At 50.2% G+C, this 26603-nt stretch overlaps 1 protein-coding gene across 1 annotated transcript; it reads left to right on the top strand.

Annotated features, from left to right (window-relative positions):
- Positions 1-19811: 19811 nt before the first annotated feature.
- Positions 19812-24137, top strand: ATP6V1G1 (ATPase H+ transporting V1 subunit G1). Its single transcript, XM_050319829.1, has 3 exons — positions 19812-19975; positions 21828-21928; positions 23467-24137. The coding sequence occupies exons 1-3, from the start codon at positions 19894-19896 to the stop codon at positions 23638-23640; spliced, it is 357 nt and encodes a 118-aa protein (XP_050175786.1). The 5' UTR covers positions 19812-19893; the 3' UTR covers positions 23641-24137.
- The last annotated feature ends 2466 nt before the right edge of the window (positions 24138-26603 follow it).

Here is a 26603-nt window from a genome sequence, read left to right on the forward strand (position 1 = left end):
CCTGTCCTTAGGTGGGAGAGGGGAACTCTAGTGAGCCTGGTCGAGGGAAAGGTGTCCCTGCCCACTGCAGGGGGGTGGAATTAGGTAATCTTTAGGATTTTAAGATCCTGTCCAAGCCAGGCCTTTCTAAGATTTCATGGTTCTGTGAAGTCCCAGGAGTGCTGGTGTGTACAACACGTGCAGGACCAGCCTTAGGGGTTAAAACAACTCACTGCACAGCACTGGGTTATTTAAATTAACTGTAGAAACTATCAGTCAAGCCCAGTATTTTCCCCCAGACGAGCTGGGTGGCAGAGGAGTGGCCAGACTGGCATGGGAAGTTGAAGGATGGAAGGGAAAGCGCAGACTCTTTACCCTCAGTGTTGTCTCCATGCCCCGTCTGGGGCCAAACTTGCACTCAGGGAGTGCCACAGTACAAATGTATGCTTCCAACTGTGAATTCTCCTCCTGATGGGTTCATCACTTCCCAGCTCAGTGCTCTAATTGGTCTCCACCCTGCAGGCAAGGAATTCCTCACGCTGGGTGTTTGCACACCTTGACTTCTCTGGGAGCTGCAGGTGAAGCCCCCAGGCCAGTGCAGCACATCCCACACGAGCTGTGATGTTTATTTATAGAATCACTGAATGATTTGGGTTGGAAGGGACCTAAAGCTCATCCCAGTTCCACCCCCTGCCATGGGCAGGGATGCCTCCCACCAGCCCAGGTTGCTCCAAGCCCCATCCAACCTGGCCTTGGACACTTCCAGGGATGCAGCAGTCACAGCTTCTCTGGGCATCCTGTGCCAGGGCCTCCCCACCCTCACACCCAACAATTCCTTCCCAATATCCCATCTAACCCTTCCCTATGGCAGTGGGAAGCCATTCCCTGTGCCATGTCCCTCCATCCCTTGTCCCCAGTCCCTCTCCAGCTCTCCTGGAGCCCCTTTAGGCCCTGCAAGGGGCTCTCAGCTCTCCCTGGAGCCTTCTCTTCTCCAGGTGAACCCCCCCCAGCTCTCCCAGCCTGGCTCCAGAGCAGAGGGGCTCCAGCCCTTGGAGCATCTTTGTGGTCTCCTCTGGATTCACTCCAGCAGCTCCAAGGGCTGTCTGGAGAGTACCAAATGAATTTGGGGGAAGGACAGTCCCTTCCTGAAGAGCTGTCTTCACATATCCAGTAGTTTCAGAACAGGCCTGAGCACTGCAGAGCTCATTTGCACAAGTTCAGCCTCCCAGCAGGTGGGAAAATCAGGGGCTTCTCTCACACTGAGAATTGACAAACTCACACAGAGCTAATCTAATTTGAGGGCATTTATCTAATTTGAAAAACATTTATCTAATTCAAGTAAATTTCTCCAAGTCTCCTGGTTGTGGAAGCCTGTCAGTCTGGCAGGATTTAGGGGCCAGGATCCCAACCACGTTTTCTGCAGCGGTGGAAATAACTGCAGTGGTTCACACCATCCCTCCAGGTTTGCATCAGGAGCACAACTCAGCCCTGCAAGCAGCAGAACTCAGCTTCAAGGGCTGGTTGCACACATTTAGGGGAACAAACACTTTGGGGGAGCAAGGGGGTTATTCCTTCCAGCTACTCACTGAGACTGCCTCCTTCCCTGTGCATTTACCACAGCAGAGACTGTCCATATCCCAGGGGGGAACTGCAAGGCAAAGGAATCACCAGGGATCAGCTCCCTCCTGCTGAGGCAATCCTGGAGTTCTGCCAAAGCACCAGGCAGCTCTCAGGCACATTCCCCACCCCAGTGTTGCACTCCTGAGGGTTTTGCTCCCTGTTCAACCACTGCCACAGAGTTATAGGGTTGAGATCTTTGCCAGAGTGGGAGCCTGGAGGTGAGCAAACCTTCCCCAGAGCTTCATCTCTCTCCTGGTGGGGATGATTTACGCTGTGCTTCCTCCACTCAGAGAACTAACAGGGCTGCAAGGTCACATTCTTCATCAAAACCATCAGCTCATCTCCTCCAGCCTCCAGACCCATCCCTGCCAGGCTGGAGAGGGATGCTCTGGGCTCTTGTTACTACAACACTGCAAGCAGACAATCAAAAGGAAAGAAAAGGTTAATGAGGAACTAATCATTATTGATTTGTGGTATATAATGCAATAAATACCCACTGCCATCGACTAAACGTAGCAGGGCAAAGACATCTAATCCATCAAAACAGCCATTTTGATTTTTCAAAATTAATTTCCTACCATCAGGGAGATGCTGGGAGATGCCAGAGGACAATGTCCCTCTTGAGGAGCACGGCTGGGTGAGCAGATCCAGCCTCCATTCCCTCCCAGCACCCACCACACACCACACCTGGGCCAGGCCAGGCCTTCTGATGGTGCTCCATGAGATTCCACTGAAAATCCCACCGGGAGGAACTGGGAACATGGAGGGATAGGAAAAAATAACCAGGACAAGCTTGAATCCTGGATCCTTTCACTTGTTCGCCTCCAGCCTCTTTTCCTGTAGAAATTCTGCCTTTGGGAGAACAAAGATTAGTTTTGGCAGAAATAAAGTGCTGCTCTGAATGCTTAAAGTTCTCCTGAAGTGACGAAGGGCCAATGGAAAACACTGATCAGAAATGATGACCACGGGAAAGAGGGCTCAGATTTCTCCCCGGTGAGGGGGACAAAGACAAGAACCACCCCCTCCATAACCAGGTGTAGGCACTGCCTGGTGGTGGATGGTGCTGTGCCAATGAAGTGGACAGGCAAGTGGCATCACTGCCAGGAGGGGCCGAGACTAATTAGGGCTGTGCTCCCGTGACTCACAGGCGCTAATGCCCGTGGATAGATCGCTAATGCTCTCAATTCCTGCTCATTAGCACAGGCAGCAGAGACAAGACGAGCGTGTTATGTCATCGTTTAAATCCTGTCACATTTCCCCAATGACTCTGATTACATTTGGAAACATTTACTCTCCTCCCGCGGGGCGGGATTGCCTTGCCCTGGGAGCTCCAGATCCTGCAGATTTGCTCCAAGCAAAGCTCTCACGTATGTCAGGGATGAACTGATCCCCTGTGTCCTCAGGAGAGTGGGATTCCCTGGTATGAGCACTTAAGGCATCGGCTCATCCTTCCCTAGTTTTCGACATGACTTAACGCCTCAGACTAAAGTTAAACTGATTTTTTCCTAGCTGCCTTTGCACAAGGAGGGAGAATTGCACCCAGGATGTGTGAGTTTGGGGCTGTGCCTCTCTGCAGGAGCAGTCACACTCCAGTTAAATAAGCACAAAGCACCTTTGCAGCACAAGAAGTCAATGTTTCTCGTTATTTGACTCACAGGAGTGAACAGAGTAAATATTTAGGGACACATCCTTCACTAATCAGTTCCAATTGAATTTATACCAACCCTCCTTGCTCCCAGAGGGTGATGATTTCAGCCTCCTGCTCTCACAAGCCTTTCCCTGGCCTCTCTTTGCTCAGTGACCTGCTGGGGATGGATGGGTTGGAAGGGCTTGAATTCCTTCCCCAGCCTTCATTCCTTAAAACCCTGGGCAGGGCACTGCTTTATGGCTCCCTCCGAGTTCAGCACAGCCTGGATCAGGCCCCTTCACTCTGCCCTGCATCAAACTATTTCCACAATCATTTTGCAGAAGCCACAGAGGGGGGAAGACCTGACCAGGAGCTTGAGGACAGCCCAGAGCACCCTCACACCCTCCAGCCACAGAACCAACCCCACAGCCCATCCACCCCATCCCATTCCTGCTGGAATAAGTGTTGGGGTAGCTGTGGGACCTCTGCACTTCTCCTGCCCTCCCTTTAGTGCTGCAGGCAGCACCAGCAGGCTCTTGGTGAGGATCCTCCTGCAGGATCTCCCGGGAAAGGGCTGAACTGCTTCTGCTACAGCAGCTGAGGATTTCAGGTCTTGCATATCAAAGCAGGGAGAGGAGGAAGTTACAGGAACCTGGATGGACTCAGATCTGCATTAGGAGAAGGAGTTTACACTAGATGGCACCTGATCTCGTCATTTTAGATGCAGAAAGTTAAGGCCACCGGGATTATTGTAGGGAATGATGTTATTCTTCTCCTGAGAGCTGCCTTTGTGTCCCTCCCGGAGCTCCCGGTGATGCAGGAGGAGCTCACCCTGCAGCCAACACTGCTGTGCATGTTAAACACCCTTTGCACAGCCCCACTCTGAACCTGGAGCTGCTGGAATCCCCTGGGTGTTCCCAGCCCAAGCCTCTTTCCAACAGCCACTTCCAGAGGCTAAAGTGTGCCCAGGCTGTTTCCAGCCAGGCTTTGTCTCACCTGCAGAACAACCTGGCTCTGTGGAAGCAAAGGGAGCGAGAAAGGCTCTGTCCCTTCCCTCAGGGATTTAACCCGGTGTTAACAGGCAGCAAAGCTGCTGCAGGGCCATGACATGGATAATCCAGCAGATCCAGAACACCCTCCCTGAGCACAGCACCACACAGGCACGTAGGGACACTCCAGCCCTGCCAAAGATGTGGCAGATAAACAAAATAAACAGATAAGCCAAACCCAACTGCAGGCTCAGGGCCCTTATCCCAGCTGCCTCCTGCTGGGACGTGGAGGGGGTGAAAGGCTTGCAGGAATCACTGCTCCTCACACACATGGGATGATTGAGTGACTTGCTTTGAGACAGGAGGGAAATGCTGCCAGATGGGAAGAGGAGAAGAGGAGGCTGAGCCTCGGGCTCGCTCCTAATGCAGCATCCTCTGTCCTTCTGCCATCAGGAGCCAAACACGGGAGGTGAAAGCTGGGATCAGTCCACAGGCACTCACTGACCATTCCTGAATTACCAGCCTGAACCTGGGTGTGGGCTGGCTGGATGGACAGGACTTGGAGCAACCTGTTCTAAGAGCAGGACTTGATGATCCCTGTGATGAGTCCCTTCCAACTCAGCATGTTCTGTGTGGATCAGTGGCAGAGCCAGCAACAGGTCTCAGCCCTCACCTGGACTGTTCCTCCAGGAATATTGCTCCTCTTGGAGCCTCCCCTGTGCTGGGGAAGGGATTGCTGCTCCTGGCAGCTCTGCATCACCTTTGCAAGGAGTCTCAGAGCCAGGCCACTGTCAGGCTGCTCTGGTAGGGAAATGACTCTGTCTCTCCCAAACACACTCATCACTTCAGCAGGAGGCAGCGAGGAGATTACACGAGGTAATTTAGTGGCTGACATTAAAAACACCTCGTTTAGCCTGGAATAAAAATATCTTCATTCAGCCTAAGCTATATTAAGACAACCAAATTCACAGTGAGTTCTGAATAGCTGCTCACCTGGGTGGCTGAATGAATGGAGTCTGCCTCCTCCCAGCCCTGTCATCACGTCCTTGCTGGAAATCAGGGATGACAGCAGGGGCTACTGGAGTAAATGGATTCTCATGTGGCCTAAATCTTCCTCTCTGCCACAACAGATTTAATTTTCCAGCTTTCCTGTATGAATTGCTTTTTACCTTCTCTCTGGTGAGGGCCCAAGGCCTCCAGCTAACAGAGAGAAAGTTGAATTTTTGCTGCATCTCAAGCAGCTGTTGCTCTCTTTGGTTTTATGCTGTGAGCACAGAGAGGACTACAGTGATTGGGGATTGAGTTAATGGTATCCTGAAGGAGACAAGCAACAGGGGGAGGAGATGGAATGGGATGCAGTGAGGATGGATATTTTAAGCACTGGTTTATCTGTCAAATGCTGCAGTTGTACATCCTCTACTCTGCTTTTCACCACAGCCCATCAGCAGACAGATGCAAACAAGTTTCACGTGGCAGAAGAGAAGTAATCAAATCCTTGCTCCCAGTGTGAGACCCCCCTGCAGAGGTGCCACCTCTGTAACCTTTGGAGACGTTTATAATAAAGGAATTACAAAAAAAAATGAAGATATACTCCATGTCCCACCCCATTTTTTGGGGAAGAAGGTGCTCTGAGGTGTTTGGGATTCATTCAGGCACCAGCCCAGGAGAATCTCCCCCCAGCAGCTGAAAGTTCCTGACTTCCAGCAGCAGAACCCAGAGCTCTCTGTGCACAACAGTGATACCACCCCAGCTCCTCCCAGCCCTAAAAAAGCACCCCTGGCAAGGCCCAAAGCCTTATGTGGCTTTAATTTGTGATTCTCCATCTCAGTGCTTCTTTTTTTTGATATCTAGAGCTGCAGAACCAGAATTTGCAAGTCCCTCCTCCCCACTTGCCAGCAGTGCAAGGTGCTCGTGCTCCCGGGCACAGAGGATTCTGGAGGTGCACACGTGCTGTCCCTGCTTTCTGCTCCCACCACACCACCAGCACAGCGCTTTTCAGAGAAGAAATCAAAGGCAAAGCCTTTAGATCCCTCCCAGAGGTGCCCTGATCTCCTCAGCCCATCAGGGTACCCAGCTCATGGCTGGTGTTGCTCCAGTTCCCATCCTTATTTATGTCTGAACACAACTCCCAGTGCTCCTCCCCAAGGATTTGCTCTGAGCTGATGCTTTATGGGTCAGATGCTCCTGCAGGTGATGGACAGAGGGGCTTCCAGCCACGAGGAATTGCAGGATAAACTCACCTGGTATAAATCCCCAAAGCACCTTTGGCTGCCACAGAGATTTAGAATCTCAGAATCACAGAATATCCAGAGTTGGAAGGGACCCACAGGGACCATCAAAGTCCAACTCATGGCCCTGCACAGAACACCTCAACAATCCCCAGTGTACCTGAGAGTGCTGTCCAATCACTTCTTGAAGATCAACTCCAGAGGCCTCATGGAACCAAGCTCTGCACGTCCATGGACTGCAGGAAACGCTGCTGCACCAGAGCAGCTCCAACTGCCCTTCTGGATTTGCTGCCTGGAGCTCTGTCAGAGAAGTCAGAAGGCATTTGGCATGTGCAGCTGAATATCAGACTTACAATGAGGATGTCTGGGCTCCTTTCCCAACTTTGAGACTGACACATTTTGCAACTCAGGCAGTCCACCTTCCCTCCCAGGCCAGATTTCTCCCTCCTCTGCACCTTCCTGAGTTGTTTTGTACCTGTACAAAGCACCAACCCAGCCAGAACATTTTGCTCACTTAGGTGGTTGTCACTTTTTAACACCAGCAGAGAAGTTCTTTCAGCATCACTTAATGAGGCTTCTCTGCTTTGCATAAAAACTTGGCAATGGAACTGGGAAGGATGATAAAGGAGGGGGAGAGCTGCCAACTGCCAGGCAGGAGAGACAGACAGAACTTGACACCCACCTTCCCTCTGGACACGAGCAGAGGGGGTGGGAAGGTAAATCCTGCTGCTCCAGGGGAGCTGGGAAGGCAAACCCTGCTGCTGCAGGGCTCTTGGGATCTGTGTTCACATCCCCTCAGGCTTCCCCCAGCCCAAAGGGTCTGTGTTAACACTTGGCTCCTGCTCTTTCCAACCTCCCATCCCTGTGCCTGCCCCAAATCCCAGCTTTTTCCCCACTGTTTTGGAAAGTTATTGCTCCCAAAGCAGAGCTCCCTAGAAAATTGTATCCCTTGCAGCCCAAGGCAGCTGCAGCCACTGCTCTCCTCCCTGAGCTCTGCCAGGAGCACCTGGCACTGCCCTCCCCTCTTACACCCCCCAACCCACCTCTCCCAGGTGCTCCTACACCAATAAACATCAGAATTCGAAGTCTTCCACCTCCCAAGCTCTTTCTTGCCTCCCCTCCCAGGATTTCTGTGGGAGCAGATGCTGTGCTTGGGGGATGTTGACTCTTTGAACAGAATATTCCCTGTGAAGGCAGCTGGGTGGCCCCTGCTCCACTGCTTGGTGTGGAAATGGCTCTTGGTTCCTCTGCTCCCCAGCTCCAGACGTGGCTCTCAGAGCTGCAGAGGCACCTCAAGGCTGGTGGGCCCCATCTGCAACTTCCAAGTCCCTCTTCCAAAGGGTGGAATCCCCCTGGGCCACCTCAGCTTCCCAAATTCCCTGCTGGCTCAGGACATGCCTTTCCTTCCCCAGGGAAAGGGATTTTAGCCCTCCCTGCACTGGTCTCAAGCAAACTTCCCGGTGACAGGACATCTGCTGAGTTTTTGGCACGGGTAGTTACTGTTTAAATTAATTTGTCTCCGAGGGGTCAGTGCTGTAGCTGAGGCTGCAGCTTTGGTGGCTCCACTCTGGCTGTTCTGCAGCGTCCTGCAGCTCCAGGAGCTGCTCTCCCTGCAGGATGAGCCCTGTTCCATGGAATTTTAGCACTGTGTGTTAGCACCTACTGCCTAACATTCAATCTAGGCAGCTCTTTTTTTCCCCCTGGTAAATTAGAGGCATTTGGGATATGTATAAAAATGCAGGCAGATAAGCCAGCAGGCATTGTTAACCTTGGCAATTCTGAATTACCCTTTAGACAGGGGACTTTGCAAGGGTTTTAACGAGAAATGACAAAAACAGAAAGGCAGAAAGAAATCTGTCATGTTCTGAGTTGTCTCCTGTTCTCACTGGTGTCCTTCAGAGCTGCAGCAGCTTGTAAAGGACTATTTTTGTCAAAACCACCCTTGTGAACACCTCTGAACTTCCTTTGGCTTTTCAAGAACCAAATAATTGCCCTGATTTTGGGTCTTATGGACCAGGGGCACATCCTTCAAAACAAGGATTGTCTGTAGTGTTGCACTTAAAACCAACCTCTCCTGCACCGAGATCTTGTGTTTTCCCCAAGCACCAGACCATGATCACCTCTTTCTCCTGAAGGCACAGAGAGAAAACCCCAAATTTCAACGGGCTGAGTGTTTGCTGTTGGTGTAAACAGCAATCCAGAGCAGACAGGACTCTTAAGAGTCACCTCAGGGCAGTGCAAAAACCCCCAGTGCTGTGGCACTTGTGGCACCAGAACAGCAACCTTTTATTTGATAAATAGCACACGGTGCTTTAGAACAAGTTTGAGAGAACAAGTTCCACTTAAAGCCCAGATTTAAGTGGAAAACAGCATAAAAGTCAACATGGCTAATGATCTGACAAGGAACATGCAAGGCTAATTTGGTGCTTCTTTAAGTAGAATGCTTGATTAGGCACCAGAAAGGCATTAAATCATGTAGGTGTTCTTTGGTAAAGGCTCTGCAATGAGACTGTGGTGAGAAAGTTTCTGTGAAGTTGGAGGAAACAGAGACAAGGGGAGCAGAGAGGATCTGGTGAAGGAAGAGGTGGCAACAATCACTGACATTCCTGATTGCAAGAACACAGAGATGGAGTTCCTGTAAGGGCTGATTTTGCTTGATAACTCCTGAATTCCTCTGGCAAGAGGGTGGGATGTGCAGATGAAGTGTCATGCCTGGCTTTGGCACTGCTCCTCCCTGTGTTCCACCTGGCTCTGATTACCCTGAGCAGCCTCACCTGAGGTTTCCACCCACCAGCTCTCACCTGTGGGCTGGGGGGGGAGATGGATTTAAGCTCAGCCCTTTGCTCAAGCTGTGCTGTTTGGAGAGGGTTTGTATTTTGGGTTCTTGGTGGTTTTCCTGGGAACCTGTCTGGAAAGCAAAGGACTCCTGGTCAATCTGGAGCTCCCCTCTTTCTCCTGCAGGTACTGTGGCACCCTTTGCTCCCTGTTCCCCCTCCCTGGCACAGCAGCTTCCTTTTGCCATTCCCTGGTAGTTGCCACCAGAGCTGTAGCAGCAACTTTGTGCCCTGAGGAGCTGTGATGCTGTGCCCAGCCTGTAGGGTCATGTAAGAAGTGGGATATGGCAAAAAAAAAGGTGAGAAATGATAGTTGATAAACTGTGTTGCTACATGGGAGGCTCTGGAGGCTGGGCAGTAACAGCAGCAGTTACCAGGTGAGAAGAGGGAAGCTAAAAAGTGCATAAAAATGAGGTGTTGCTCCATGAACTCCCTTCTTATCCTGGTGCTGAACCTGTAGCTCTGTTATGTGAAGTCCATACTCTGGTTTGGTTTTGAAGAAGAAATCACTGCCCTCTGATTTTGGATAAGATGCTGCCCCACAACCTTTTGGCTGAGATTGTTGCTCTGCTGTGTGATGGGTTCTGTCTCCCCACCAGAGTGTTTTTTGGGGGGTCTGGGGCTCTGCTTTTGCTGCCCTCCTGTTTCCCCAGGAGAGGTCAGGATCCAGCTCTGTGTGGTGGCTGGTGCCTGGAACAGCACATGGGATCCCCACCACTCCAGTTTTAGTCATGGGATGGTGACAAAGCCCTTCCCAGCAATATTTTCCCTTGTTTTGTGTCGTTTAGGCAGCGTTGGATGCTCCTTTTGGATGTCCGGTGCGTGATGAATAACCTTGTGTTTTCACCCAGTCTCAATCAATAAGTACAATAAGCTTGAACAGTCTGGTGCTGTGAGCTCTTTAAAATCATATCCTCTATTAGAGACCGCAATCAATAGTATTTATTCCAGTTTAACACTGATTATGTTCTGCTCACTGCAGAAAGCCACCAGCAACCCAAAGTGGGGACTGTTACCTTCTCCTGCTGTACAGCACACCTGCCTTGCTCTATAAATATTAGTTTTTAATTAAAGTGGGTAAAATGCTTTGGAAAACGCTGTGTGCCTGTTTAAATACCAGCCATCATTCATGGAAAAGGGGTTTAAATAGGGCAGTCTGGGCTTTTTGTAGTGAAATGTGTATCTGGCTGCATGAGGTGTCTCACTCAGCTCTATGCAATCCATCCAGTGTCAGCCCTGAATTCCATGTGCTCTCTAAATTAGAGGGAGAGGAGGAAGGGGATGTATGTGTTTATATGGGTTCTCTCTCTATATGAAATGTTAGGGTTTGATAACACAAAATCAACGATTTTGGCCTCCTATACCAAGAAACTTGGACCAGAATTGGAGGGGTGGTTTGAGCCATCACAAATGTGTTTTTCTGTAGTAGCAAGACCAGGTTTCCTGGGGTGATGGACCAGATGTCTCTGGTAGGAACAGCAAAACTGATCCCACCTCCATTTCTGGGCTGGCTGCAGTGGAGCTGGAGTTGAGACTCCACCTGGACCAGAATGAGATGGCAAAGAGAAAAACTCCATGTTTGGTTGGATATTTTTTTTTCCTTTTTATTCCAAATTGAGTTTATTGTGTCTTATGCTGAGCAGAACAACCAACCTAACCAGCAGCAGGGCAGGAGCTGTGCTGCTGGTGCCAGGTGGGCTTGATCCTGCTCCAAAGGGATACTTTAGGCTGCATCAGGAGGTCAGAGTGATTAGGATAGAAGGCTGTGTAGCACAGGATATTGCTGGGCTCTGCCCTGTGTGTCACTGGGAGGGAATTCAAGGCTCCTGCAGCTCTCAGGGCTCACTCTGACCTTGCTCTTGGGGCAGGCTCTGCAGTGGGAGACTGGCAGTGTGGAGCTGACTTACTGCCCAGGCTCAATTCCCTGAGAAAGCAGCAGCTTGTCCACTGTTTCCTGAAGTCTGCTGCTCCCCAAAATGTGGGGCCTGAGGGCTGGAGGATGGCAGCTGCCCTGCAGGAATCAGAAGGGAAGCAGGGTGTGAGCTTCACCCCTCGGGGAGCTCTGCTGCCAAGGCTGGAAGAGATGCAAGTTCTCCCACCTGCATCCCAGTCTTTCCCAGCCCTGAGTCCACCACCACTGCAATGTGTGACAGGCTTGGAGACACCCAAGCTCTCAATCCCTTCCTGGATTCCTCCTGGCTCGGAAATGTCTCTATAAAAGGCTCCTTTTGGGAAGAAGGAAGGGGTGCAGGGAAGCCTTGTCCCTTGTTGCAGTTCCCAGTAGGTCTCAAAGCCCAGTGGGTGTTTTCCCTTTGATGCCAATACTAATCCAGGTCAGTTCTCATGGTACCAACTTCTCCCTGGCTCAACCCCTGTGTGCCTTAGTGCTCTCCTTGGCTTGGATCTAATTTTTGTCACTGGCTGTAAATTATTCTGAAATTAAAGCAGTGAGCTGTGGCCCAGGGATGTGAACTGGATGGCCAGACTTGCTTTGACTTATTGAACAGCAGCAGTTGGCACTTCTTGCCCCATCTGTCTCTGGGAGGACTCCTGCTCCAGTCTCAGCCTCGGTACAAGAGCAGCTGTGGAACTCCTTGTGCTCTGCAGAGCCAGAGGGCTGGGAAGGGCTCTGTCACCTGTAAATTCCCAATATGGATCAGAGCTGATGGAAGGGATGTGGACAGGGGTGTTCTGAGCACCTTCCTACAGCTGACATACACTTGGGAGCACCCAGGAGACCCCTGGAAGTGGAATAAGCCCTGGCACTGGTGTGTTTTAAGTCCTGCTGGTGCCTCCCTGCACGTGGATGTGGACTGGGTGCAGCCAGAGCGCTCTGGGTGCTGATCCCAAGCCAAATGGCTGTTTCTCTGCTGCTGCTTCTGTGCCTAATTTTAAAATTATCCCCTGGAATGTTCCTTGATGTTATAAATAGCCTGCTCCAGGGGTTGGGAGGCACGTGCTCTTCCCCTCTGTGGATGTGGGCACAGGCAGGGCAGTGCCCCAGCCTGTGGTTAATGAACCTCCCAGGACAGGCAGGGCCATAACTGTCCCTGCCTGGCTGTGAGCAGGGCCCTCACTCACTGTTTCCTGTCTGGATGAGGAGATGTGAGCAGATGACCTGTGGTCCATGTACAGGAGTTATTCACTTGTGCCTCAGAGGAAATGAGAGCTCAGAATTCCAGATACCCAAATCCACCCTGTGGATCTGGTGCTTTAATGTCCTTCCAACACTGCAGCACCCTGAGCCCTGCTGGATCCCCGTTCCTGTGGTGGGAATGCAGCTGGATCCAGCAGGGCTGAGCCTTTAGAATCCTTGAATTCCAAGGGTTGGGTATGGAAAACTGCATGAGCCAGCCCAGGGAGCTCAGGGCTTTGGGATACAGGGGGGAGCAGCCCATCCCTCAGCTGCCTGCTGTAACTTGTACCTCTGGATTGCTCAGAGCTGGGGACACTCCTGCCCGTGTCCTTCACGCTCAGAGCAGCCACATCTTGTCCTGGCTCCAGCCCTGCAAAATCAGTCCCAAAATCTTCTAGAAAGGACTGGGCAGTAGGTGGAGGGAAGCAGAAAAAGAAGCCACAGGACTTGTATCCACATCTTTGAGATGTAACAGCCAGCAGCCTTCTCCTCCTTTGCCTTCTGCATCCCCAAATAGTTTAATCAAATTTTGCTTGGCCTTTTCCAGGGGTGTTGCTCCTTGCTGGTGGTTGTTCCAGTCCTGTGGGTGGACTCATGGCTTTGCAATGGAAAAAAAAACAAACCAAAAAAAAACCCAACAAAAACAAAACAACAAACCCACAGGCTACCTGTGTGTGTGTGTGTGTAAGATGATTTATTGCTCTTGATAATCAATTTGTTGCTGTGGTTGTTTCAGGTTAATCACGTTATTAATATCCTGAAACCCACTGAAGTGTGATTTTCATTACATGGAGCCCGAGCTGTGCCCCTGCCCGTGGCACAGTCAGGCAGATCATTGCAGCCTCTGCTCCAGCAGCTCTGGAACTCGCTGACCACATGGCCCTGGGGCTGCTTTGGTGGTGGCCAAGTGCTGCAGAGCTCATCCTGCCAGCAGAAGGCTCGATGCATGAAGCTGATGGATGAAGTAGTGGAAAAACAGATTGATTTTTTTTCTTTTTGCCCCACAGCAAAGAGCTGTCTGGCAAATCACAGTGGAAATCAAGTGGGATGGAGTGGGGTTTTGATCTGGGGAGGGAAGAGCAGGGGGGTAATTCAGGTAAACCAGGTATTTCACTTGGCTCTGCAATGAGCTGTGTAATTAAGAGTCAAAAACTGGGTCTACAGCGTGACCAAAGCAGAGCAGCAGCCTTTGGGTCATGTTTGACAAACATCAGGACCACGGGAGGGTCGTGCTGGCTGTGAGTTTACTTTTGGCTTTTTCCTGTAGCCCCACATGAGTGGAAGGGGACAGGAAGCACAGGGATGCAGAGCTTGGGTTCTCAAAGGCGCTCAGACTAAATATAGAAATTGGTTATTAAGATTTTTCCATGAACGTTGTAAACAAATTAGTTCCACCAGGCAGCTCTCTGCATGCATAGGTGCTTGTGTACCTCTGAAAACCCTTATTTTAGGAGCTGTTTGTCATCTTGACTTCAGGCTCCAAACTCTGCTGAGCGGGGAGTGAGGGAAGTTCACCTTCCTGGGGTAATTCAGAGCGTTTGGCTGAACTTCTGCAGCGAAGGGTCCATCGCTCCACTGACTTTATGGAGACAAATCTGCTCCATTTAGCAGGCAGGAGCCCTGGAGCTGAGCGATGGGAGCAGTCCCACGAGGAACCTGCACATCAGCAGCTCTTGTTCTACATCTCATCAGGCCCCAGAGGCGAGGGGGATGTTTGCTCCAGCCCCACACGGTGTCCCTTGGATGCTCCTCAGTGTCCCTTCTGTTTGAACAAGTAAGGGGAAGGGTCCCCCAGCACCCCCAGCTCTTCCTCTGTGGACTGGAAATGCATCAGCTGCTCGGCGTGGCTGCTGCAGTGTTTTGCTCTTGCCACACAATTTCCATTTCTCTCGAGCTTTATGATAAGCATCCAAATTAAACTGCGTCCTCAGACGTTTCTGATGTTTCCAGGCAGTGCTGATAATGAGTCTGATGCTGGTGGTTGTATCATTCCCTCAAACATCTCCAAGCACCAAACAATCTATGTACACAGGGGTTGTATCATCCATCACGAGCCCAGCAGTGGCACACAGTGACATTACTCAGGGGTCTGGGGCAGAGAAAGTGGAGCTGAAAAGCTGAAAGATCCTTTTAATGTGGCGAAAACAAGATTTTTCTGTGTTTTTCTTCCCAGTGGAGTGCGAGTAATATTCCTGTTCTTGCAGGAGCTCGTGAAGAATTGGCAGTTGCCTTCAGCAGCCCAAGCTGTTGGGTTGGTATTTCTTATTTTGTATCCTGGGACCTGCTTTGTTTTGCTGTCACATCTAAAAATCCAGACAAGCTGTACCCTGTGTGGCTGAGTCCACAACAGCTCTCCCAGTGGGGTAGGAATCCCGCTGGCTCCGTGGATGTTGGACACACCAGGTCCCTCAGAGGGGCAGCTGCCCCCTCAGTCACGTGTCAAACTCATGAATCCTTCCAGCCATGTCCTCTGCAAGGGACACTTGACCTCTGATTAAGAATGGGCGCCAGGAGACGTCAAGGAAAGATGACTGGAAGGTTTCTTTTGGTAGACGAGGAATTAATAAGGTCTGCTGACGTTTCATGGCAACACAAGAATACATAAACAGAGCTGCCAGCTTCCCTGGCTCCCACCAAAATGTCCTGATTTATGTGGAACTCAGACTGGTGGGGGGAAGGATTTAAAGATCACAGTTGCCAGGCTCAAACGCTGCTGAGGCCACAGAGGGAGTTTGTCATGAGATAAGCACAGGATGAAGCAAAAGGGAGGCTCCCACATCCTGGAAAATGCATCCAGACCAAAATTCCCCACGTGGCAAACTGGGTAAGGAGGTAACAGCTCATACACAGTCAAATAAAGCTCACCCCAAGTTGTGGGACAGGTGACACCTGTGACCACCACCAACTGCCAAAGCCCCCCTGAATAATCCTCTGTGGGTGCCTGGAATTTGGACTGTAAATTAAACCACCACAGTGGGAACTTGAGAAATGGGAAAAAGGCGGTAAAATTTGGGTGTTATCTCAGACCTAGGGAGAAGAATGGATCTCTGAGGATGGACACAGGATCCATAAGGAAAGCCAGCTCAGCAGCTGGGCTGGAATCAGCTCTGTGAGAGGTAATTCTGGCAGGGAGAGATCAGGTCCACTGCTCTCAAAGGGAGAGAAAGACTGAGCTTGGAACTAATTAGCACTAGAATAATTTAACTAATAGAATAAGAGAGCTGTATAGCCAGTGAGAATTAATTCCTCTTTTGCTAAAATGTATAAATAGTGATAAGTTTTTTAACACCTTTGGGTCCCTCCCACTGCTGAGAAGCCCATGGTGAATAAATCACTTTGTCACCAGGGTTTTAATGATGGCAAATCAGATATATTTATATGAAATTAATTATTTATTATGATAAATGAACAGGCAAGTGAACAGATGAAAGATCTTGGTCAGAATTATTTATTACAGAGTGTAAAAGAGTGACCAGGAAGAGGTTTCCCAGCTCCACACACTCCAAGACAGTCTGAGGAAGAATCTGCCATATGAAAGTTGGATTGGGCTTTTATGGTTATAAAGTGTTTCACTGCCAGTCACAGATCCCCAGGCCAGCCAGCAGCTTATCTGTCAAATCCTGCTTCGAAAAGCAGGATGTGTGTTTGGAGTTCGGTGAGCCAGGCTGGTTTTAGGATAATTCACCACCCAACCAGTGCCAGCAGCAACTCACCCCAAATAATTTGCATTGTTTGCGTTTCTCTGACTGGATTTTAGGCCTTATCAGGGTAAATTATCCTGCCACCAATCAGCTCCTAAGGGTGGGTGATGCTCCAGGAGGGAGGCTCCAGGCTCCCTGGTGAACCAGCCCCCAGAGCAGTTTGCTTATCCCAAGGAGAGGTAATGAGAGCTGACACAGAAATATGGCTTCTTGAACTGCTTTTAAAAAAAATCAATTCTTGCAGTATAAATGTGAGTCCATTGTGCTGTAATCCCATCACTGCAGTCGGGTTACTCCAGGCTTTAAATTGTCCTTGATCACAAAGGAACTCCAAATGATAAATGAAACATTCTTTGTTATTTTGGGACGTTTGAGCCAAGTTCTTAGTGTAGGTCAGGCACAGAACAAGTGGTGCAGGCTTGTTCACTTCAGGCTTTAATTGATTTCTATGTAAATCCACTGCTATGCTTGGATTTCTAATACTCTGCTTATAAATTTAAAATATCCCTTTGAACTATCGCTAATTGATAATTATTCACTGGTTGTCTTTTTAATGATCAGCTAAGGATCGTTTATCAACATCCGACAGCTGCATCATCTCAATGCCTTGAAGTGACTCCTGGTAATGAATTAAACCTCAGAGGGGAGAGACCACTTTGGTCCCCAGGCATTGACACAAAACCTCCTCAAAAGAGTAACAATTGCACAGGGTAACAGTTTAACTTGGGGAATGGAGAATAATAATAATGTACCCAGCTGAAAGTGCAAGGGAATTTAAAAAAGGGGAGGGAAATGTAATTACCTGATCTGGAAAGCAACCAGAGACGGTGTTTAAAGTCTCATTCTTATGAAATGTGTCTGGGAATCCTTAATGACTGAGGGATCATAAGACATGGCACATGTTTGCTGGACTTGGGGAAAAAAAAGAAAAAAATAATAAAGACAAGCTGTATTTTCTAGAAATATCTTCTGCTATTTCAGGAACCTGTGTGACCCAGGCTTGGAATTATGACCCAGTGTAACAAAAAAGCAGAGAGAGCAAAGGTGCAGCTCCAAAATGATAGTAAGTCTTCAACACTTGCAAGAAAATGAAAAAGAAAAAGCTTTTGGAAAAAGAAAATTAAGAAATGTGTTCAGTTTAATTTAATTTTCATTACTCTGACGTGTGGAAGAAGGTGAAGAAAAGGCTTTTATTTCTTTATTTTAACAATTTATTCCCCCTGTTAGAGAGCAGGACCAGCCCTAATCTTCTAAAGATATTCTTCCTCCAGTCTCTGCTGGATGTGAGGTACGTGGAATTTAGGATTAGTAAAGTTTATCATATTAAGAAATCAGTGCTGGACAAATAAGGGGATGCATTACCAGTGTCAGCAATTTCTGCTTTCTCTAATAGCAAATTTCAAGCTCATGTTCAATGAATCTGAGGGGATAAAAGCCAAGTTCAGAAGTACTTGTGATGCTAATTAATTATAAATCCATTGTTGGCAGAATTAAAGCTGTACCAGCAGCTCTTGTCCACATCTGGGCAGGTTTGAGGATTGGAAACTTTTTTTTTTTTTAATCCAAGAAGGGAAAAGCAATTTTTACAAATTTTAAGGGAATGGAGAAGTTGCTCAAACAGCTTTGGGCTTCACATGTGTTTCATGTGACACACACCATGAGGTTTCAAGTAGCTTTTGGGCAATAATAAATTAGAAAGCAGCACAACCAAGCAAAAGATTGTTTTAAATACTATTATTGCCTCATTTGTTAACTCTCAAATGATGAAAGAGTTGAAAAGTCATCACATCTTTTTTTTTTTAGGCAACGCAAAGCTGAAATCTGGAGGGATTTTTGTCTGGGAACTCAGTGTGATCATAGCCAGGGTATTTCAAGGGCAGAAAAGGGCAGTGTTATCATCACCACCTTGCAGAGAGAAGCTGTGAGTCTAAAAATCACCATCACCCAGGAGAAAAATAACACCCCAGCGCTGGCTGTGACTGCTGGGCAGGGCTGGACCCCTTTGCTCCAAAGCCTGTTTGATCCCTGCTATCCCTTCGGAGCATCCTGCTCTGGGATCATCTCTGGGTTCAGCTCCAGTGCTTTAATTAGCAGCAGGGGACACCCCTGAAACAAAAACTGGAGCAGCTAATGAGGATGGTGGGTTTCTAGATGGGATTGGGATTGAGGGCTGGGGGGGTCAGTTGGGAGAGTTTAATGATTTTGTGGCCTCTGGCAAAGGTCTGGGATTAGAGGGGGCAGGGGCTGCTCAGGTTTGGGGTCAGATAAGAAGGATCTCATATGTGGGTTGTGACTGTTTAAAAGCAGCCTGGGTCTGTCCCACTCGAGCCCCAGCAGGTTGTCTTTTGGGTTTTTTTTTGGCTGTGGTCTATTTTGGAATAGAGATGGAATGTCAGGGAAGGTTGGAACTAGAGGAGGTCCCTTCCAGCCCAAGCCATTCTGTGATGATTCTGTGATTTTCCCTCCTTTCTGTGCTCCTTGATAACCAGCACAACTGAGCTGTGTCCTCTTGGCCAAACCTGCCCTGTCTGTGACAGATGATGTGGGACAAGATTTGCCAGATTTCCCTTCTGCCAGCACAAACCAGTCCATGCCACAGCTCAGCCCTTTGCTCCCAGCAGCTGTTCTTGATCCCTGTGCCCCATCCCAGTGTCCCAGGCTTGCTTCAAACCCCACATTTACAGCTCCTCTCCTGTTGTTTCCTTTTCTCTTTCTTTTTCTGAAGCAAATACACCCCTGGATGGACGGGCCTGCTAAGCCCATTTAGTTAATCAGTGGGCCCAGCTGAAGGTCACCCTGAAAACACTCATAATTCCTACTGAGCACTATAAATATGCATTTGATTCATCTTCTCCCGTCCCTTCCATCACAGGGGATGGAGGAGGTGGCCCGGCAGTCCCCTGGCAGCGATGAGTCACTGTCCTGGCTCTGATGCTTCATCAGAGCCATATTATTTGACAATAATTGTAATTTATGCCTTGAAAGATGCTGGGGGAGCTGCGTTCAGGAGTTTAAAATTGTCCCTGAGGTGTGATGGGTGAGGGTTGGGCGGGATGGAGGAAAGGGCTGGAGCAGGGTCTGGAGCACAAGTGCTGGGAGGAGCTGGGGGGGCTCAGCCTGGACAGGAGGAGGCTCAGGGGGGACCTTCTCACTCTCTGCAACCCCCTGACAGGAGGGGGAGCCGGGGGGGGTCGGGCTCTGCTCCCAGGAACCAGCAGCAGGACAAGAGGGCCCAGCCTTGAGCTGCCCCAGGGGAGGTTTGGGTTGGCCATTGGGAAGAAGTTCTTTGCAGAGAGAGGGCTCAGCCTTTGGAATGGGCTGCCCAGGGAGGGGGTGGAGTCCCCGTGCCTGGAGGGGTTTGAGCAGAGCCTGGATGTGGCATCAGTGCCATGGGCTGGGTGACAAGGTGGGGTTGGGTCACAGGTTGGACTCGATGACCTCAGAAGTCTTTTCCAACCCTTTTGCTTCTGTGATACATTTCTGTGACAAATTAAAAATCCTTCGCGGGGTGGGGGTGGGGGGGCACCTTTTGGGGTCCCCTCACGGACCGAGGGCGGGGCTTGGCGTAGGGGCGTGGCCTGATGAGGGCGTGGCCCCCGCAATGGACCCGTTACTGAGTGGGCGTGGCCCACGCGATGGGGCGTGTCCGGGGCGTGTCCTCACCGCATATGGGGCGTCCGTGGGCGTGTCCCTGCCGCTGTGGGCGTGGCCGCGTGGGCGTGGCCGTGTCCGTGAGGCGCCGCCCGCGGCCCGGGCGCTCCGTGGGTGCCGCAGCCGCCATGGCGAGCCAGTCGCAGGGCATCCAGCAGCTGCTGCAGGCCGAGAAACGCGCCGCGGAGAAGGTGGCCGAGGCCCGCAAGCGTGAGTACGGCACGGCTCCGCTCCCCCCGGGCCGCGCCGCGCCCGCTGAGGCGGTGGCGGAACGCGGGGTAGGCAGGCCCGGCCTGGCCTGGCCTGTGCGGGCGCGGCCGCCTCAGGCCTCGCGGCCCGGCCGTGGGTGCGCGGGGGAGCTCCGTGACCGCTGTGGGACCCCCGTGCCCGGTCTCGGGGCAGCCCCGTCAGTCCTGGCCCCGTCACCGTCAGGCCCCGGCCTGGGCAACGGCGGCGGCGTCCCTGGGGGGTGCCTGTGCTTGGCTCTGCCCTTCCCACCTTTAACTTCTTTTTTCTTGGTGGGAGCTGAGGGTTTCTCATCCGTGGTTAGGCGTTTTAGAGAGCTGAGAGCTATTCCTTGGCGATCCAAGTTAGGTTTTACTGTTAAATAAGAGAAATTCTGGTTACAAAGAGCCTCAGCTTTGCAAATTTTTCCTGCTTCCAACATACCTATATCGACCTATAATTGGCTATATCTATATATCTATATCTATCTATGTCTATTTATATCTATATTTCTATATCTATCTATGTATATCTAATATTTCTGTCTCTGTGTCTGTCTATACCTGTGGCTATCTATATCTATGTATCTATATCGATCTATATCCATATTTTTCTATATCTGTCCATATCTATATTTATCTATCTGCCCTGACTTGCTGTTCAAACCCCTGACAGTGTTGCAAGAAGCAGACTTTTGTAGTTCACTCCAATGATGATAAATCTTGGAGGGGAAAATGAGCTGGGAAGTCCAAGAGGGGAAGTTGAGGCAGCGCCCAGTTTTGCTCTGGATTTCACAGTTGGTCTGGGGCAAAGCTAAGACTGAATGTTCTTTCTGCTGGGCTCTTCTGGGGTCTCCCAGAGAGGCTCAGGGGGTTGGGGCAGTGCCAGGCATGGGTACAGACTGGGAGAAGAGCTTGTTGGGAATGTCCCTGTGGAGGAGGATTTGGGAGTTCTCATGGATAAAAAGCTGGGTATGCACTGGCAGCCAGAAACCAACTGTGTCCAGCGCTGATCCCACAGCCTGGGCAGCAGGGGAGGGGGGGATTCTGCCCCTCTGCCCTCTCAGGTGAGACCCCCCTGCAGAGCTGCCCCAGCCCTGGGGAACAGCACAGCAAGGACATGGAGCTGCTGGAGAGAGGCCAGAGGAGGCACCAAGGTGGTCAGAGGGATGGAGCCCCCTCTGCTCCTGGAGAGCTGGGATTGTTCAGCTGGAGAAAAGAAGGCTCTGGTGTGACCTTAGAGCCCCTTCCAGTGCCTGAAGTGAACTTGTACAAAGGAGAGGGGCTTTTTATACGGACAGAGAGTGACAGGGCAGGGGGCAGGGTTAGATGGGATATTGGGAAGAAATCCTTCCCTGTGAGGGTGGGGAGGCCCTGGCACAGGTTGGGCAGAGAAGCTGTGGCTGCCCCATCCCTGGAAGTGTCCAAGGCCAGGCTGGACGGGGCTTGGAGCAACCTGGGCTGGTGGAAGGTGTCCCTGCCCATGGCAGGGGATATGGAATGAGATGCTCTTTAAGGTCCTTTCCAACCCAACCCATTCTGGGATTCACTGTATGAGTAAGGCCGGAGCTGAACACTGCCCAGTGCATGCAGTGGCTCAGAGAACCTCTCTGTTGCTCAGAGGTGGAAGCTCCTGGCCGTGGTTTGGTGGGGTGACCTTTGTGCTCCCGAGGTCAGCAGACACTGAGGGGGCTTGGCTGGTGCCTCCTACACAGGGAGCTGCTGCAGCAGCAGACTCTGTGGGGATGGTTGTGCACTGGGGAGCTGCAGGGCTGTGGGGCAGCAAGTTATGAGTGGTTTCTCTTCTTTCTTTCCCTTGTTTTATTCTCTGGACCCAGGGAAGAACCGGAGGCTGAAGCAGGCCAAGGAGGAAGCCCAGGCAGAGATCGAGCAGTACCGCCTGCAGCGGGAGAAGGAGTTCAAGGCCAAGGAGGCAGCGGTTGGTTTTCTACCTCATCCACTTCCCTGCAGTCCCTTAGCCCTGTGTGTGGGGTTCCTTGCCCTGAAACAGCCCTGGGGGAGGAGTGTGGTGCAGGAGCAGCACTTCCCTAAGTGCCTTCCTGTGATGCAGGGCCACGTGGCACGGAAAAAGCAGTGGGAGTGACTCAGAACAGGGTGTTTTTCATCTCAACAGCAGAACTATTGACAGGCAGGGAATTAGATTAGTAAACTCATGGGTTGGCTGGTGCCCTGATGGGTGGCAGCCTCCCAAAACCTCCTGTGTGTAGCAGTGTCCCATTCCTACTGTGACAAGCTGGTTTTTATGATGCTGGTGTGGTAGGAGGCACTTACCTCGTAGCTGCTGCTCTTGCTGAAGCAGCTGTAAGGCTTCTGTTCTGCTCAGCAGTGTTTCCTTCTAAATCCCATGGCTCTGTCCTTCCCTTCTGAGCAAGAAGAATTCCCAAAAGGCACAGAACTGAGGCCCTCCACCTGAGGTTGTTTGGTCTGCTCCCATCCTTCCCTCTGCCCATCCTCTGGATAGCACATTTCCACCTCCTCTGCTCCTGCATAATCACCTCAGTGGGTCAGGAGTGATTTTAGCTTGGCTCACTGGGCACGTGATCCCAGGCAATTCCAACAGACTTCAGTGCCTCTCAGCTGCTTTGGTTTTACTCATCCTTTTCCACAGGGAAGGACTGGAGTCCCAGGGTGTCAGTCACTTCTTCTGGGTCATTTTCTCCTCTCTTTTAATGGGAATTTTCTCTGTCCTTGCTAATGGGGTGAGAAGGACATTGTAAGCTGGGAGAGACTCCCTGCTGTGTATATCATGTGGCCCACACTCCTGTTAGGACCATAGAATATCCTGAGTTGGAGCCACAGGGATCATCCAGTCCAACTCCTGGCCCTGCACAGACACCCCAGCAATCCCACCCTGTCCCTCAGAGCGTTGTCCAAACCCTCCTGGAGCTCTGGCAGCCTTGGGGCTGTGCCCACTGCCCTGGGGAGCCTGTTCAGTGCCAACCACCCTCTGGGGGAAGAACCTTTCCCTGAGATCCACCCTGACCCTCCCTGATACAACTCCAGCCATTCCCTGGGTCCTGTCATTGGTCACACAATTTTATAAAGATTCTCCAGGAGTAGAAGGAATGGGATGATGTGAATTGTGCTTAAACTAACTCAGGGGTGTTACTTTTCTTGCACTCTCTAGTACAGAAGTGCCCAGGTTCCAATTATCTGTACAGCAGGTCCTTTATTTTGGGCACTCTTTAAAAGCTCATGCTTTTAACTGATAATGAATAAATGCTCCCCTGGGTTGGAACAAGATGATCTTTAAGGTCTGTTCCAACCCAAACCATTCAGTGATTCTATAATCCAACAGGTCTTTTGGGTTTTTAACACAAACATTCACATTAATCTTCCCTCAGCAAAGATTAGTGGCTGAGATGCCCTGAGACAGTCCAGAGAAACAAAATACAGAGCTTGGTGTGGTGATTTCATGGTCACACTGGAGCTTCCTCTTTCCTTTGCTGTTTGCAGGCACTTGGATCCCATGGCAGCTGCACCACTGAAGTGGAGAAGGAGACCCAGGAGAAGATGAGTGTGATCCAGCAGAACTTCCAGAAGAACCGGGAGGTGGTTCTGTCCCAGCTGCTGTCCCTGGTGTGTGACATCAAACCCGAGATCCACGTGAATTATCGCATCAATGGGTAGTGGGGGAAGAAGGAAAACTGTGTCTGAGCTTCAGGTGGAATGTACAGCCCTTCACCATCCCTCCCCTGTGCCCCTTGTCCATGTGTTAAATTATTGCAGTGAGCTGTTGGAGTTCTCTCTTTAGTTTCTCTTTTGACACGGGTTCAGAGCTGAGTCAAACATGAAATGGCCACGTCTGGGCTAAGTTATTAAACAGATATAATCCAGTTGGCACATCAGTGCTGCCTGAAGGAGAAAGGAGAGGGAGATTCTGGCCAGATTGAAACAGAGAGCCCGTGTCAGTTACTGTTAAACCTGTGTAAGTGTATTCTCATTGACCAAACTGCATTTTTCAGTGTGGTGTTAAACCTTTGCACAGGGTTTAAAGCCTGGGGGAAGAGTTCTCTGGCTGACCACTTTTGAGGTGCTTGTGTTGAATATCCTCTGTGTATTCTGCTGTTGCTTGAGGTACAAGTGTGGCACTGTGACACCTGCAAGTAAAAACACTTCACTCCAAAGCCTCCTGTCAGCCTGGTCGTTCCTGCTAACGTGTCCTGGGATTGTTGACTTGTCCTGGGAATGCTGGCAGGTCTCAGTGAGCACCATGGGAGTCTGGATTCTTCAGAGTGACCATCAAGTATTGATAAAAAGAGTGAGAGAGGCAGAAACTCTCTGAAGGTCACAGCAGGTAAGTTCAGACCCATTACAGAGCTCCTCCTCTTGGCTCCAGTCTGATGCTTTACCTGCCAGATCATTCTGAAAACCTTCAGGAACAAATGTTCTTGTGACTATTAGGGGAAATAAAGTGTTGCCAGTTCATTGGAATAGTTTGATAGCCAGGTGCTGAGCAGTAATTATCCTTCCTTTGGTCCAGTACTGGTCACTGAGTGTTTATACCAAGGTCATCCTGGATCCTGCAGCATCCTGTACCTGGGAGCAGTGGGAAAGAAGGGTTTTGGGGTTGTCCTGCATCACTTTCTAGCTCTTTAAATCAAAAATACACACAAATATATCGAGGGGTTTCACATTCTATTGGTTTCTTCCTCTCCCTGTCCCACCAGCAGAATGTTAACTGCAGCTTTGCTTTTGTTGAGTTTAATTTCAGGCTTTTGGCAGAAAAGGGACCTCAGTCAGTGTGTCCACAATCTGTGCAGCCAGGATTTACACAGGGAACCTCACTGATGCTGTTCTGTTCCTCAGGCAGAACATCCTCTACTTCCACAACCCCTCAGCACTCCAAAGCCTCTTGGACCTCTGGAGTTGGGTTGTGACTGGGAGGGGGGAAAAAAGCAGGATGGATGTGAACTCTGTAGTCACACTGGAGGAGCAGAGTGCTGTAGTGTCACCTGAGATACTTTATGGTGCTGCACTGTACTCCTGAAAGGTTCTCTTCAGGAATTCAAGCCATTAAACAGGTTGTAAAATTGATACAAAAGCTTCCTGCAAAGTCAAACGTGCCAGGCTGGGAAAAAAAAAAAAGCCAGGTGGGTACAAGGAGAACAGGATCAAAGCAGTTTTAATCAGCCTGGTGGGATGACTGGAGAGGTGCTGTGGCCTCATGAAAGGTTGCAGCCACGTTATTTCTGGTGTGTCCTTTGGAGGTGAAACATTTCTTCCTGTGGAGAGCAGGTGCTCAGGGCTCCAGCAGGACACTGCTCATGAGAGCCCTCCTGGCCTGGGGCTGTAATTAGCCATTTCATCCCCTTTGTCACCAGTGACAGACTCCTACTCTGGCCAGGAGACCTACAGTGTGTGCCCCACTTTCTCCTTTTCGTTCTTAAGTTTCCCTTTGTTAATGAGGACTTTATCCTTCCTCTCTAGAACAGTGAGAGGCAGGAAAAAAAGGGAAAAATAACCCTCCCTGATCATTTCCTCTTGGCAGCTGTGCTGTGAAGTCGCTCCCTTTGGAACATGCAAAGGTGCTGCAAGACTAACAATTTTCTGTAAATATTTCCCTGAAACTTAACTGTAGAGAATTACTTTAACTTTGCACTGAAGGGAGGGTTTCCAATTACTGCTCTCCAGGAAGGCTGGCTTTGTTTGCAGCGTAGAGATTTTATTTCAAATTGACATTCTTTTATCTTGCTCTGGGAAGGGGAGCCCTACTGCTGTCTGAGTGCCTAAGCCAGGCTGTGCCAGGAAAATACCCTGCAGGGGACATTCTTCTGACAGAGGTGCTTCTGAAATCTGATTTTCTAGATGTTCTGCAGCGAGTTCGATGAGTAGGAGTGAGACCCAAACCCAGCTGCTGGTACGAATCTGTACCCAAATTTTCCCTGGTGCTCCTCTGCCCAGAGAAGCTGTGGCTGCCCCATCCCTGCAAGTGTTCAAGGGATGGATAGAGCTTGGAGAAGGGGTGGAATGAGATGAGATTTAAGGTCCCTCCCAGCCCAAACCAGTCTGTGGTTCTGTGATAAGCTCTGATGTCTCTGAGCTGTAGCTTGGTACCACAAGCGTCTCCTGTACCACAGAAAGAGCCAGAAGCTGCTTTGGGCACACTCAGCACTGCCTGATTCCTTTGATTTGAGCTCCCATCCCTGGAAATGCCACCTGAGTGCCAGGAATATGAGAGTCCTGGTGCTGGAGGGAGGTAAGAAATGATCAGCCCTCCTGTCTTGTTGCTGCAGTGTCAGTGAGGGGCTGCTGCTCTTGATTCCTCCCAGTCAAAACTGCTCACAAATAAACACCTTCCTGGGATCAGACCGGGAGTCACACGGTTCAGTTCACCTCTGGTCACATCCCTGCTCATCAACAACGGGTTGGAGTTGATTTCTGTGGAAGTTCTTTCCAGTCATTATCTGTATATTTGTAGAATTAATACTTGTCACTTTTGACGTGCCTCTGAGAAGGTGTGTCATCTGTACAAGCACCAGATGGACAAATGACACGAACACCAGGACATGAGTGTCATCTGGATGGCTTAACATGCAGTCTGAGGTACAATTAGGACACATATTTGTGCTGCTTGAAGCCAGAGTTCAGTT

The sequence above is a fragment of the Myiozetetes cayanensis genome, unplaced genomic scaffold (assembly GCF_022539395.1).
Source record: "Myiozetetes cayanensis isolate MyiCay16 unplaced genomic scaffold, myiCay2020 scf23, whole genome shotgun sequence".
In the NCBI taxonomy this organism is placed as follows: Eukaryota; Metazoa; Chordata; class Aves; order Passeriformes; family Tyrannidae; genus Myiozetetes; species Myiozetetes cayanensis.